Source organism: Nematolebias whitei, chromosome 10 (genome assembly GCF_014905685.2).
Source record: "Nematolebias whitei isolate Nwh7 chromosome 10, NemWhi1, whole genome shotgun sequence".
NCBI lineage: Eukaryota > Metazoa > Chordata > Actinopteri > Cyprinodontiformes > Rivulidae > Nematolebias > Nematolebias whitei.
Window position 1 is genome coordinate 15,887,323 of NC_056507.1, and position 15,795 is coordinate 15,903,117.

General features: G+C 37.5%; 1 protein-coding gene across 1 annotated transcript; it reads left to right on the plus strand.

Moving 5' to 3' along the window:
* Positions 1-8,847: 8,847 nt before the first annotated feature.
* ndufa9a (NADH:ubiquinone oxidoreductase subunit A9a) lies at positions 8,848-15,633 on the plus strand (the record flags this gene model as incomplete). The annotated part of the gene is given in 7 exon segments (XM_037682706.1): positions 8,848-8,928; positions 10,479-10,640; positions 14,532-14,629; positions 14,731-14,822; positions 14,969-15,110; positions 15,239-15,341; positions 15,563-15,633. Coding segments are annotated over 7 exon segments (723 nt in total), but the record flags the coding sequence as incomplete, so codon positions are not given.
* Positions 15,634-15,795: the final 162 nt, after the last annotated feature.

Genomic DNA, 15,795 nt, shown 5'->3' on the forward strand with positions numbered 1-15,795 from the left:
GAAGATTTTAGGACATTTTCACAAGACTCAGATTCAGAAAACTTCATTTATCTCCAAGTGCTGATTACAGAGCAGCATGACAAGGAATTAAAAAAAGAAGAATATGAATTAAAAAACTAAATTAAAATTGGTTAAAGGGGTAGAGAATTAAGTAAATTCCAATACAGTGCAATGATGATATAGAAATTAGTAGACCTATTATTTGGAAGGCAGGTGGCAACAATGAGGGCAAAAATGAAAACTACTCTTTATATGTAGAGCAGGATTTATGATTTACATGTCCACTGACTTGTTTATATTCACAGACAGTGTGTTCCTGTGCCTAACCAGCTGCTGGGTGTGATGTTACGAACAGTGAATAATGTACAATAAGGTGCAGTAGTTTAATTTGTAGCTACATTTAAAAAAAAAGACCTGTGACTTTACAAAATAAAGGGACAGTTTATAGCGCAATCACCAGATTAAATAACTCGGGATAGATCATCCCATTTTAGTAAAGGCAAAAAAATATTTTTGTTTGCCTTAAACACACGAATAACTTTTCGATTAATTTTGTGGAGGGTTGAGAGGCTGGTTGGGAGGAGGCGGAAGCAACGAAAGCGTTCTGGCGGTCCGTTTAAAACTTTTCTATTTTTGTCGGTGGTTGGCAATAGCTGGTTTGTGACTGGATCAGGATGTTAGGACAAGATGTAGATGAGGATATGAATTCAGATAAATGGATTTCAGCATCTAACAGAAAGCAGCACAAGATAAACAAAACACCACCTAACAAGAGCAGTAAAGGGGAATGGGGAGAAATAAGTTCAGATGAGGGAGAGAGGGGTGCTCGCAGAAAGATTGTGAAGGAGGAGATCAAAGTGATAATAAAATTTAGAAAGGAAGATGAACATATTTATATTAGTCCGATAGCAATATCAAAAGAACTGAAGAAAAAGATAGGTGATGTGGAAATGGCCAAGACTTTGAGGGATGGTAATTTACTGATAATATGCAAAACAGAAGAACAAAAAAATAAAGTTATGCGAATTAACAATGTGTGTAAAAAAGTTGTGTTTGAAAAAAGGATTCTTGGAGAAAATAGGATCACACGAGGGGTGATAACTGGGATTCCTGGAGATGAAGATTTGGAAAAGCTAAAACGAAGCATTCATGGAGGGGAAATAAATACAATAAAACGACTGATGAGAAATAAAAATGGTCAAAGAATAGAAAGCATGTCAGTGCTTCTAGAGTTTAAGGGATTGGAACTACCGGATAAGGTCAAGATTGGTTATTTGAGTTTCCCAGTTAGGGCCTATATTCCCCCACCACTGCGTTGCTTCAAATGTCAAGATACGGGCACATTGCTGCAGTTTGTAAAGGAAAACAGAGGTGTCCCAAATGTGGTGGTGACCGTAAGTTTGAAGAATGTGAAGATGATGTGCAGGAAAAGTGTTGCAATTGTGGTGGTCAACACAGAGTGACATCTAGGGAATAAGTCAGGAAAAGGGCGGTGGAAATCCAACAAATTAAAACAGTTACTAATGTAAGCTATGCAGAGGCAGTAAAGACGGTGCAAAGAAAGAATGGAGATTTGAGAACTCCCCATAAACCAGCATCTGAGATGAGTCAAAAAGAAGGCAGTGATTCAAGACTGATAGTGGACAATCTGATTTTGTTCATCACTTATGTGATCAATTGCACTGATCAGGTCAAACAAAAAACAGAAAAAATAAAAATAATTGTAAGAGGAGCAGAGAAATTCTTGGGAATGAAAGATCTTTCATGGGAAAAAGTTACTAAAAAACTGGAGGCAGATGGGAAGTCAGGTGAACCAAATGATAGGACAAACTGATTATTTTACAATGGAATGCAAGAAGTCTTATAGCAAATGGACAGGAATTCAAAGGATTTGTTAAAGAGCTTAAAGAGAAACCAGATATTATTTGTGTTCAGGAAACATGGCTGAAACCCACACTGGATTTTGTTATAAAAGGTTACGTTAGCTTACGGAGAGACAGGGAAGAGGGAAATGGAGGAGGATGTATAACATATTAAAGAAGGAATACAATACAGATTAATACAGATAGGTATTGATTTGGAATATATAGTAGCTGAAATATGGACTGAAGATGGGAAAATTAAAATAGTAAATTTTTACAACCCATGCAAAAAGCTTTATGTGGAATCATTAAACATGATTAATTCAGACTTGGATGAAAAGGTTATTTGGTGCGGGGATTTTAATGCACATTATACACTATGGGGTAATTATGATGATGAAAATGGAAGGGTGATTGAAGAAATTATGGACAATACAAATTTAGTATGTCTTAATGATGGACATGGAACAAGACTGAATATTAGAAATGGTTCAGAATCAGCTATAGATCTCACAATAGTTTCTGACACATTAGCAGCTAAATGTACATGGCAGATTATTTCAGACACAACAGTAGGAAGTGATCATTATCCAATAGTCACAACAATAAATTTTACATTGAGAAACTCTGAAAGAGTAGGAATACAAAGATGGTTATTTAATAAAGCTAAATGGGATATGTTTAAACATATTAGTGATCAAAAAATGAGTAAAATTAATATTAATCAAAATATTGACAATTTAAATAGTTGCATTTGTGAAGCAATCCTAGAGGCAGCAAAACAAACTATTCCAAGATCGAGTGGTGGAAATAGGAAAAAGATTGTACCATGGTGGACACAAGAATGTGACAAAGTCATTAAATCTCAAAATAAAGCTTTCAAGTTACTAAAAAGAAATCACAACTTCCAAAATTTTATTGAATATAAAAAACTGCAGGCTGAAGTACAGAGGACAATTAAAAGTGCAAGGAAAGAGTTCTGGACATCCTTTTGTAATTTGGTTAGAAAAGAAACTGATATTAGTAAAGTTTGGGGAATGATTAGGCAAATGAATGGGATTAAAAAACAATATGGATTACCAGTTTTACATGAAAGTGAGAGAACAGCAATTTCAGACCAGGAAAAAGCAGAAATGTTAGGAACAAACTTTAGCAAGGTTCATAGTTCAGAAAACATTACTAAAGAAAGGCAGCGAAGGAGACAAATGACTTTAATTGAAAATGAACACTTATTAACCCAACATGATGAAACTTCAGATTTACTAAATGTTGCATTTTCAAAGTCGGAACTGAATCGAGCAATAAATAAATTCAGAGAATCCGCTCCAGGCAAGGATCAGATCCGTTATTCAATGATATATCATCTTAATGATTCATCCAAAAACATACTGCTTGAACTCTATAACAAAGTATGGGAGAAAGGGGAAATACCACAAAGTTGGAAGGAAGCCATAATAATCCCAACATGCAAACCAGGGAAAGATTGTACTAACCCAGGTAGTTACAGACACATTTCATTACCATCCAACATCTGTAAAATCATGGAGAAAATGATTGATAATAGACTGACATATCATATAGAGATGAAAGGTTACTTAGCTGGATACCAAAGTGGTTTTAAGAAAGGAAGGAATACAATGGATCCATCTTTATGTTTAGAACATGAAATAAGGAGGGCTCAAGTAAATAAAGAAAGTGTTGCAGAGGTCTTTTTTGACATTGAAAAGGCGTATGACATGATGTGGAAGGAGGTGTAGATGAACAGATGCTGGGATATATTCATCATTTAACGCGGGTTCCTCATTTTTCTGGACTGAATAAAACGTGCATTGAATTTAAGGAAATGCAAAGTGAGACGTCATTTATATTTGACCCATCAAAATGAATGCGGTCATTTATTTACAGAATCAAATTTAACATCAAACATGTACATTAATTTGGCAAATTATGAAAATAACAACAAAGCAATCAATCAGGAAAAATCATACGGCCATGATTTTTCCGTTGCTGCACCAAAGACATTTATGAAAACTGTACAACTATGATCTTTTACCCACATGAATGTGGGTGAGCATTTTACACAGACATTTCTAAATATCTGGAAGAATTTCTACTTGATAGAAAAGTTTAAAGATGGGAAGAAGTTTAGAGGGAGTTAAGATGGTATGTGAGGGAAATTAAGTGTTCACCAGAATCGACACTCTCCGGCTTTCTTCAGCTTTTCCTTACAGTACACTTAGGTGATGAAATCGGCTCCTTTACCTGGAGATGTCTCAGGTGAGATTCCGTTTAACGCACCCTTTCAGCGTCTCAGTAGGATGCTGTTACTCGTCCGAAGTAATGGCGAGGCTCTGTTCGACACATATTCACCTCAGTGGAAAATGTTATAATCCCATGGAACTCGGGAGAGCTTTGTTGTCATGTCAGGAACTCCAACAGCACTCCATCAGAACTCAGCAGAGCTTGAGTAGACTCTCACCGAACTCTACGCTCTCAGAACTCTTAGAACTCCGACAACTCTCCAACTCTCTAACTCTGTGTGGCTGTGAGTCTGTGTAGACCAGGAAGTACTGACATTTTAAAGACTCTTTCCCGGTTCACTTTTTGGGATTTTTCATTGGTCAGAAACGACCAGACGGGGTGGGTTTTGTGACGTAAGAGGTTAGAGACAGCGAGAATTGTTATGGGACAGCTCAGAAATGTTCTCACAGACCGAGAGGGTTTTGTTTTGACGTGTTTCAGGAAACAGGTGCAAAACATCTCTACTTACGTCTGAGAGGATTCTAAAACATGACAGTTTTAACATAACAACTTGTTTTTCGTTTGACTGTAACCTTGTAAACGCACACACTTGCTCATTCAAAAGCAGAAATCAGAAAAATGCATAATTACTCTGTAACAGCTTTTAACATGAGAATAAAAATCATTACTCAGTTAATAAAATTGATTAGTTCACTGCAACATCTAAAATGGTTTGAACTAAGACACTTTGATTATCAACATTTGTAAGATAGTAATGATAATAAAAAGAGAGTGTTCTTTTCACTTGAATCTTCAAGAGAGAAAGTCTCAGGATGGGTGAACCTGTATTTATGTATTCAAATACATGAAATGACAGTTCCTGTCCCACAAGGTTCTAAAGGTCAAGAGTTTTGACCTTAGACTTAGTTTCGACGTAGGCCTAGTCCACTACAGAGGGGTTGTTAACTAAGCTGTGTAAATAGGGTATTTCAGGTCGTATGTTTAGATGGATCAAGGATTTTTTGTTGGGCAGAACTATCCAAGTTAAAGTAGGAAAGAGCTATTCTCAAAAATATTTTGTTGAGAATGGGACACCTCAAGGAAGTATAGTGAGTCCTCTACTATTTTCGATAATGATCAATGATATGTTTTATGAAATTGGAAATGAGATGGGAGTTTCTCTTTTTGCGGACGATGGAGCAATTTGGAAAAGAGGAAAGAACTTGGAATTTATTGTTAAAAAAATGCAGGAGGCTATTTACAAAGGTAGAAGAATGGTCATATAAATGGGGAGTAAAATTTTCAACTGATAAAACAAAAGTAATGTTTTTCACAAGAAAAAGAAATGAATGCAAATTAAAACTCAAACTCTATAACCAGGAATTAGAGAAAGTAAAATATATTAAATTGTTGGGAATATGGTTAGATGAAAAACTAACATGGAAGATACACATTCAAAACATTCTAGATAAATGTAAGAAAGTTCTAAATATAATGAGATGCTTAACAGGAAGTGGATGGGGTGCAGACAGAATTGCATTAAAAGCTATTTATACTGGATTGATAAGGTCAATATTAGATTATGGATGTGTGGTATATGGATCAGCAGCAGATTCGGTTCTTAAAAACCTTGATCGCATTCAACATCAAGCATTAAGACTTTGTATAGGAGCTGTTAGAACAACTTCAGTGGCAGCTTTACAGGTAGAAATGGGGGAAATGCCATTAGAGTTAAGAAGATCCCAGTTATCAGTAACCTACTGGGCAAGTTTGCAAGGCCATAATCACTTTCATCCAACACATAACACCCTAAAACCCTGCTGGGAGAAGGAGAGGAAAAAAATAAAAAGCTTTGGATGGTCAGTAGAACAGAAAGCTGCAGAAATAGGAGTGACTCAACTTGTTATTAGTCCAACTGTCCCATTACCTGTAATACATCCATGGATCCTCCCTGAAGTTAAAACTGACTTTTCAATACTTGAAAAGAAGAAAGATAAGAAATACAATTTAAATCACCATAGTATACAAAGTTATATTAATAGCTATTATGACTACGTTCAAATCTACACAGACGCATCCAAGGATTCACATGATAAGACGGGAATAGCATTTGTTATTCCAGAATTTTATGTCTCAACTAATAAAAGGATTAACGATAGACTCTCGGTGTATACAGGGGAACTGCTTGCAATACTTTTAGCAGTACAATGGATAGAGGACATTAGACAACTGAAAACAATAATATGTTCGGATTCAAGCTCATCATTGCAAAGTTTAAAACAACAGTAACTCAGAAAGTAGACCAGATATTCTTCTAGAAATTCAGCAGACACTATACAGAATACAAAAAATGGGACTCATAGTAGAATTTTTGTGGATACCAGCACATATCGGAATAAATGGAAACGAGATGGCAGATAAAGCAGCAAAAGAAGCCACAAAACATATTACTATCGATATGGAAATTAATTTCAGTAGATTAGAAACTAAGAACATTATCAAACAAAAATTGAAGGAAAAATGGCAGAAACAATGGGAAGAAGAACGAAAAGGAAGATGGTTTTATAAAATGCAAAGGAAGGTAGGAGAAATTAGAAGTGGGAGGAAAAACAGGAGAGAAGATATAATAATATCAAGACTCAGAACTGGACACACTGGGTTGAACAGCACACTGTTTAAAATGGGGGGAAATAATACAGGAAATTGTGGCTTTTGTGGCCAGGAAGAAACAGTAGACCACGTTATGTTAAACTGTAATAAATATGATAAGGAACGATATATTCTTACCCGAAATCTTGAAGAGATTCAAACAAGATACAAATTATCAGAAGTGTTGAGGGAAGAAAAATGTTATCTGTTGATATTGCAGTTTCTTCGAAATACTGGTTTATTTGGAAGGATTTAATTAACTAAAGTATTTTCTAGGATTTGGTTTTTTTGTTTGTTTGTTTGTTCCCCCCCAGTATAATTAGTCTAGATATTAGAATCCTGATCCACACTCCTTACCAGTTGGTGGCGGTAATGCACCATTAAGTTGTTTGCCAACCGCCAAAAAACACCACAAGAAGAAGATTAATTTTGTCCTGAACTGCTACCGTAGTTACAAAGATGGCGACTGTACAAATATCAAGAAAGAGGATTTGGATGGAAAATAAATAAATTAGCAGAAATATATGGGATAGAAAATATAGAATTTGCTAGGAGTAATCCAAAAAGTGTTATATCACCCTGGCTAATCCCTGAAAGTAAAGTGGACAAAAATTACTAGAATGGAAAAAAGAATGGAAAGGTAATGAAATAGGGGTGAAATCTAGCAGATATATTAAAGAAACATATTACAATTACTTAGAAATATATACAGATGGATCAAAAAACGATCAGGGAAGGGTGGGAATAGGAGTCTTCATACCAGAATTTGAAGTTTGTATTATCAAAAGAATTTCAGATCACATTTCAGTGTTCACGGCTGAGATTGTGGCAGTTATATTTAGTTTGGAATGGATTGAGGAGGTTAGACCAGAAAGAGTGGCAATATTCACAGATTCAAAAGCGGTAATAGAAAGTATAAAGTCAAACGGAAACAATAGGAAATACCTCATTTTAGAAATTCAACATGCATTATTTAGGTTGCACAGAGGAGGAATAGATGTGCGTTTTTGTTGGGTGCCAGCACATGAAGGGGTGGAAGGGAATGAAAGGGCGGATGATCTTGCCAAGGCAGCATTGAAGAGAGAAATAACAGCTAATATTCCATTAGGTAAAGGAGAGGGTAAATCAATTATTAAAAGACAAGAACTAAATAAATGGCAAAAGAGATGGAATGAGGACAAGAAAGGAAGAAAATTATTCAGGATCCAAAAATCAGTTAAAATAACAACGTTTAGAGAAAGATCTGAGCATGCATCAGGATGTTTAGAGAAAGAAGTAGAAGAGAGGAGGTGATACTTATGAGACACATTACTTAATGACACAATGTTCATAATGGGTAAAAGGAATAACAATAGATGCGAGGAATGTGGGGAAACAGAAAGTGTGGAACATGTTCTGATGAAATGCATTAAATATACGGAAGAAAGGGAGAGACTGAAAAGAAAAGTCAAAGAGAAAGGGAGAGCTTGGAGTTTAGGAGGAATTTTAGGAAATGAAGGGGAGAAGGATAAGATAAAAGATGTCAGAAAAGCGTTGGTTGCATATTTGAAAAACAATAACATAATAAGCAGAATTTAGGGACAGAGGTCAGGAGTTGCACACTCTAGCTCAGTAGGTGGCGGTATGCACCTGAAAGTTGTTTGCAATCCGCCAATAAATTAAAAGAAGAAGAAGAAAAAGAAGAAGATCAGAATTGGGCATACTGGACTGAACAGCACATTATGTTTAATAGGGAAACATCAAACAGGGACATGTGAGTGTGGAGAAGAGGAAACCATAGAACACATTATATTGCATTGCAGGAGATACCAGGTTCAAAGAAACAAGTTGATTAGACATCTTAGTAAAATGAAAATGAAATTAGACATTATTGATTTATTGCAGAAAGATTCAGGAAACAGAGGCTATCAAGCTATATTTTATTATTTAAAACGGTGTAGGTTGTATGATAAGATCTAAAAGGAAAGAGAGGGTTTAGTATTATTATTATTATTTATTTATTTTTATTTTTTGTCATGCGGTCCACACTCCTTACCAGTTGGTGGCGGTAATGCTTCCTTCAGTTGTTTGCCAACCGCCAATAAAACAAGAAGAAGAAGAAAAAAAAAAAAGAAGAAGAACATGGCGACCATAATATTACTTAGCCGTCCTGCTGGTGTCCTTTCGAAGATTTCACGTGAGTAATTTTGCAGCGGGAATTAGAATATGACACGTCTTTCAGGTCAATAGTATATCTTTATATGCATATTTATTTATCACTACAACCACCATTTAGCATTTAATCAGATTTTCAGCTGGCGTGACCTTGTTGCTAACAGGCCGACCGCTAATCATCCTAGCAGCTGCAGTGATCGCAGCTGGGCACTATTTGTTTGTTTGTTTGTTTGTTTTATTTGGGACTGGGGGTTTCGTAACACAGGGTAACGTGTCAGCTCGGGTTTCCTCTTCCTTTTTGTGCAGCTCTGAAGTACAACATCAAAGATCTCTTGTTGCCAACAACGGATTGACGCTAAAATATAAAGATAGTTAACTTGATACTTACTAAGTGTTAATTTACAGCAACAAGTTGCGAAATGTATACTAGATATAAACACTGGTTCTTGCGTTAATACGCATATTAGGTATGAAAAAAAAAAAAAAAATTCACAAAGTTGGATGTCCAAGCAAATGATTTCGATTGAACATATGTATTTGGGTTCAAATAAAATGTGAAAGCTACAGCGTTATAAAAAGAAACATTTTAAGATAAGTGATGCCCCAAATTGTCATTGAACAATCTGAAAAGTTTTAATCCATACAAAGTTAAGTGTTTAGTTGATGTTTTTAAAATCCTTTAAATCTTTATTCACCCCAAAAATTGAGGGCTTACTATTTGCATGACAATTTCAATTTTTTGCTGCTGAAAAAATGTACTGATGAATCAAACTGGTTGATTTGTTGTGTATAGGTAGTTGAAAACGAACTAACGGTCCATTGTGTTGTGGAAAATTACTTTTTTGTACCCTTAGAAAAGTCAAGCATGCCTTAGAGCAAAGGGACAAAATTATGCCATGATTATCTCTCAACTAGAAAGTAAACAAATAAATAAATGGAATTCTGGGTGTGTTAATTCAATTTATGATCCATGCAGGTTCCCATTACAACTTACTACTGCCAGGTGAGATGATCACAAATTCAGTGGGTGAAACAAAAAGTTGCAGCTGGATTAGTACGAATATTTACAAACCTAATGTTATAGTTGTTGTATTACATTATTCATCCACTTTGATAAAAGTATACAGGTTTAATAAATCTTCATTTATCCACTGTTGTACCATTTTGTGGTTTGTCCAATTCAAAAGTCATGAACAGCTAAAAAATATATATTTTTTAATATAATGTCCAAGGATTACACTGAAAATTATTATGTTTTATCTAAATTTGAAATTATTAAAATAATGTCTTTAATCCTGGTGAACTAATGCTCAATATCTGTATAAAAAAATCAGAAAGGCTTATTAGAAGCACAGTTAAACATGAGTGTGCAAAACTTCAGTACAATTTATTTTGTGAGGAAAAAAACGTACTGTAATATGACGCATTAGAAAAGTTACTGTTTGAATTCTATAGTAATTAATACATCTTAAGTTTGTCATTTGTCATTCATCTTAACTTAACAAAGCTAAAATTACATATGCCATCTTTTACCTTTTTTATTTAAACTAAACTGATATCTGTCTTCCACAGGCAGCTGTTCCCCTGCTGTATTTGCAGCTGCAGTTCAGCAGAGGAAACTGCACGATTCCTTCATCCCCAAAGGGAAAAGAGAACACTTGTCATCCAGTGGACTATCAGTCACGGTGTTTGGTGCCACCGGCTTCCTGGGTCGATATGTGGTCAACAGGCTCTGTGAGTTTCCAAAAGAAAAACAAATTTTATTGTTAACTCTTCTAACATTTTTTTTCAAGAAGTTGTTAACATCACAGCAAATGTTTTCACAACACAAAAAAGTTATAGTAAAGTTGAATGTGTCAACCTCAAAAAAAGTCCCCAGTCAAAAAGCCTTCTGTTGTGCATAAGCATTTTTATTTTATTTACTGTCATAATTATGCATACACAGATACAACATACAAACTCCTCCTACTTCATGTCTCAAACAAAGAGGACCAACCAGACACCTCCTTTCTAGGGTTATGAAAAAAGAAAAAGTTACACTTTAAACACACACACAGAACAGCTGCAGAAAGAAAAGCTTTGCAGAGAGTGCTGAAGGCTGCACAGAAGTCAGTTGGAATCAGCCTCCCCACCGTCACAGACATTTACACCTTTATATGCAGGAAAGGGGCCACCTGCATCATGAAGGACCCCACTCACTATGCACACACACTTTTTGCCCCGCTCCCCTCAGGAAGGAGGTTAAGGAGCATTGGGTGTGGAGCCACTGAACTGGGGAGCAGCTTCTGCCCTGAGGCTGTTGGACTCATGAATATCTAACCAGAATAATCACAGTGAAAAATCACATCATGCTGCTGACTTGTTTCATGTCGTTGTGTTCATTTTTAGTCATCTGCTCACACAGACTCATGTTCGTGCTGCTGTTTGGCATATTCTTTTTTTTTTTGTGCTGCTGGTGCTTAGTGTATTTTTAGTTTACATTTTTCTTTGTTCATATCTTGGATCTTATTAGTTTTTCTTTTACATCTTAATATTTTGTTGGATGTAACTAGGACCCTGTGTACACAATTTCATTCCACCACATGTACCACGTGGTGTGTACGACAAATAAAGAACCTTGAATCCTTGAGAAGCAAAGTGATTCTTCTGTTCAGTTTCCATTTCTTCTGGTCCAACTTGTTATCTTCAACAGATCGCCTCTCATTGGCTGAAACTGACAGCTTCCAAAATTTACAGCTCCATTCCTTCCAGGCTGGCTACAGCTGTACAGGTCCTTCTAAAAAAAATTGCATATTGTGATAAAGGTCATTATTTTTAATATTGTAATGATAAAAATGAAACTTTCATATATTTCAGATTCATTGCACACCAACTGAAATATTTCAGGTCTTTAATTGTTTTAATACTGATGATTATGGCATACAGCTCATGAAAACCCAAAATGCCTGTCCCAAAAAATTAGCATATTTCATCCCACCAATGAAAGACAAGTGTTTTTAATACAAAAAACGCCAACCTTCAAATAATCATGTTCAGTTATGCACTCAATACTTGGTCGGGAATCCTTTTGCATTAATGACTGCTTCAATGCGGCGTGGCATGGAGGCAATCAGCCTGTGGCACTGCTGAGGTGTTATGGTGGCCCAGGATGCTTCGATAGCGGCCTTAGGGTGCATTCACACTAGCACTGTTTAGTCCACTTTAATCGAACTCTAGCTCGTTTTCCTAGAAAGTCCGGTTCGTTTAGGGAGGTGTGAACGCGCCATCGACCTCTGTCACGGAACAAAAAGGCGAACTCTGGCCCGGGCTAAAACCTAGGTCTCAGTCTGGTAGAAGCGAACTCCAGCGCAGTTCGAGTACAGTGTGAATGTAAACAGACCGAGCCCCGCACCGCAGGGTAAACAAACACGCATTTCTCTGACCTTATATGGAGCCGTCAGCTGCCTTGTGTGGAAAAACAATATTCTCCATGGTCTTCTGTCTCATCTTCTGCTCATGCTAAGTCCATTTTTGAAAAATGACAAAATATAACTCCTAAAACTTGATGCCACTTCATTTTATTTTTATTTACAGAAGAAGAAGAAGACGTGTCTTCAGAGGTTTTTGTGTCGTTTCTTTCAGTAGTTCTTGGTGCAGCACCCCCACAGGCGAGTGGGGGAATAGGTTGGTTCAACAGGTTGACTCGACTGCACAGTGCAGTGTGAATGCAAACGCACCAGCTCAAATGTAAACAAAAGCTCATGAATATTGTCCCGAACCGAGTCTACCGGACTATCTAGTGTGAAAACGACCTTAAGCTCATCCAGAGTGTTGGGTCTTGCGTCTCAACTTTCTCTTCACAATATCCCACAGGTTCTCTATGGGGTTCAGGTCAGGAGAGTTGGCAGGCCAGTTGAGCACAGTAATACCATGGTCAGTAAACCATTTACCAGTGGTTTTGGCACTGTGAGCAGGTGCCAGGTCGTGCTGAAAAATGAAATCTTCATCTCCATAAAGCTTTTCAGCAGATGGAAGCATGAAGTGCTCCAAAGTCTCCTGATAGCTAGCTGCATTGACCCTGCCCTTGATAAAACACAGTGGACCAACACCAGCAGCTGACATGGCACCCCAGACCATCACTGACTGTGGGTGCTTCACACTGGACTTCTGGCGTTTTGGCATTTCCTTCTCCCCAGTCTTCCTCCAGACTCTGGCACCTTAATTTCCGAATGACATGCAAAATTTGCTTTCATCCGAAAAAAGTACTTTGGACCACTGAACAACAGTCGAGTGCTGCTTCTCTGTAGCCCAGGTCAGGTGCTTCTGCCGCTGTTTCTGGTTCAAAAGTGGCTTGACCTGGGGAATGCGGCATCTGTAGCCCATTTCCTGCACACGCCTGTGCACGGTGGCTCTGGATGTTTCTACTCCAGACTCAGTCTACTGCTTCCGCAGGTCCCCCAAGGTCTGGAATCGGCCCTTCTCCACAATCCTCCTCAGGGTTCGGTCACCTCTTCTCGTTGTGCAGCGTTTTCTGCCACACTTTTCCCTTCCCACAGACTTCCCACTGAGGTGCCTTGATACAGCACTCTGGGAACAGCCTATTCGTTCAGCAATTTCTTTCTGTGTCTTACCCTCTTGCTTGAGGGTGTCAATGATGGCCTTCTGGACAGCAGTCAGGTCGGCAGTCTTACCCATGATTGCGGTTTTGAGTAATGAACAAGGCTGGGAGTTTTTAAAAGCCTCAGGAATCTTTTGCAGGTGTTTAGAGTTACGTCGTTGATTCAGATGGTTAGGTTAATAGCTTGTTTAGAGAACCTTTTCATGATATGCTAATTTTTTGGGACAGGCATTTTGGGTTTTCATGAGCTGTATGCCATAATCATCAGTATTAAAACAATTAAAGACCTGAAATATTTCAGTTGGTGTGCAATGAATCTGAAATATATGAAAGTTTCATTTTTATCATTACATTATGGAAAATGATGACCTTTATCACAATATGCTAATTTTTTTAGAAGGACCTGTATAAGGGAGGATCTGATCATTTGTCCGGTTAACACAGGTTGGCCTTCATAGGGATACACTGGGCCCATCTTGGTATGGGGTCCGTTCCTGGTACGGTCCAGTTTTGTGACCAGCAGGAGCAGGTTGACCTGGGACTGACCTCTGATGCTGCCTGTTCTCATAAACAATTTCTGTCAGTCGGTCAGTGATCAGTTCCTGGCTGATAAATTGATTAGATGAAGGCTCTCAATCTGATGTTTGTGTCACTTAAATGTGGTCTCCTATAAAAGTAGGAACGTTATTCAAGTTTCCACTTCTGGACGTCCCAGGCCTCTTAATAGATTGAATGTTGTGGGGAGTGGTGGCGCAGAGGTTAGAGAGGTGGGCTTGTGATCCGAAGATCGCCGGTTCAAGCCCCGGCCCCGACAACATCAAAAATTGTGTGGGTGGGGTAGATGAAACACCCACACTTACCCCCACCCTCATTCGCCCCACTCTGGGCCCATGAGCAAGGTCCTTAACCCCACCATGTGCTCCCTAAACAGGTCTCTCTTGAAAATGAGTTCTCGTGGCTCAATGAGACTAACCTGGATAAATAAAGGCTAAATGAAAAAAAAAAAATAATGTTGTACTGTGTTGCAGGTCGGATCGGCTCTCAGGTTATAATTCCTTACCGCTGTGATCGGTACGACCTCGGTCACCTGAAGCCTATTGGAGATCTTGGGCAAATCACTTTTGTGGTAAAATGCATGTTTCTCTCACAGAAATGGTATAGCTAAAATTGAGCTTAAGGCTTAAATCCAATAATTGTTGCCTTATTTTGCTTTTTATTGTTTGAAAGGAGTGGGATGCAAGGGACCAAGACTCCATTAAACGGGCCGTGGAGTACTCCGACGTGGTCATCAATCTGGTGGGCAGAGAATGGGAAACAAGGTGTGCTCTTCTGGGAGAAAAGACACATTTTAGATGATATTAAGTAGATGTAGTTGGTAATTTTGAGACTTTAAAAAAAAATTAATCATTCAAGTCTTGTTGATTTCCTTGTTAACGTTTATTTGTGTTTGTGTTTTTAAATAAAGAAACTATTGCTTTCAAGATGTCTTTGTGACCATCCCTCAACAAATTGCCAGGGCAGCAAAAGAAGCTGGAGTCAAAAAGTGTATTCATATATCACACCTCAACGCTGATCTATGCAGCCCTTCCAAGTACCTGAGGAACAAGGTAGCAGACTGTTCCTGGATCTATTGCACACCTTTCTCAGCCAGATAAACAAGTGTTACAAGTATTAAGCAAACTTTGGCTGCAGTGAAGGGTTAAAGTGATCTTGTGTGTACTTTTTATTATTATAGGCCATAGGTGAGGAACTATTGAGAGAAGAGTTTCCTGAACTCATTATCATGAAGCCATCTGAGATGTATGGGAGGGAGGACTGCTTCTTCAACCATTTTTTAAGTAAGAATATTGTGTTTGTGTGATAGACTGTTGCACATTTTCTCATATGTGTTGTTTGCAGTTTGGATGCTGCATATAAACAGCTGCAAATACAACTTTTTTCTTTTCTTTTTTTTTTTATTTTGTTTCACAGAGTGTTTCAGTGTGGAATGGTTTTTGTTGATATTTAAGAAAACGTTTCTTGTGTCGCATCTTTCATTTTTTTTTTTTTTTTTTTCCAGACATGAGCTGGTTCGGCTATGCTGTTCCGCTCATAGCCATGGGAAAGAAGACAGTGAAACAACCTGTTTCTGTAGGTTTTGTCAATAAAAGCAACATTTAATATTCCATTTACAGTAAATTTCCCTATTGATGATTAATTTTTAATACTGTTGTGGACGGTAATAATTTTGTGTAACTGGTGGGTTTGTGTGTGTGTGTGTGTGTGTGTGTGTGTGTGTGTGTGTGTGTGTGT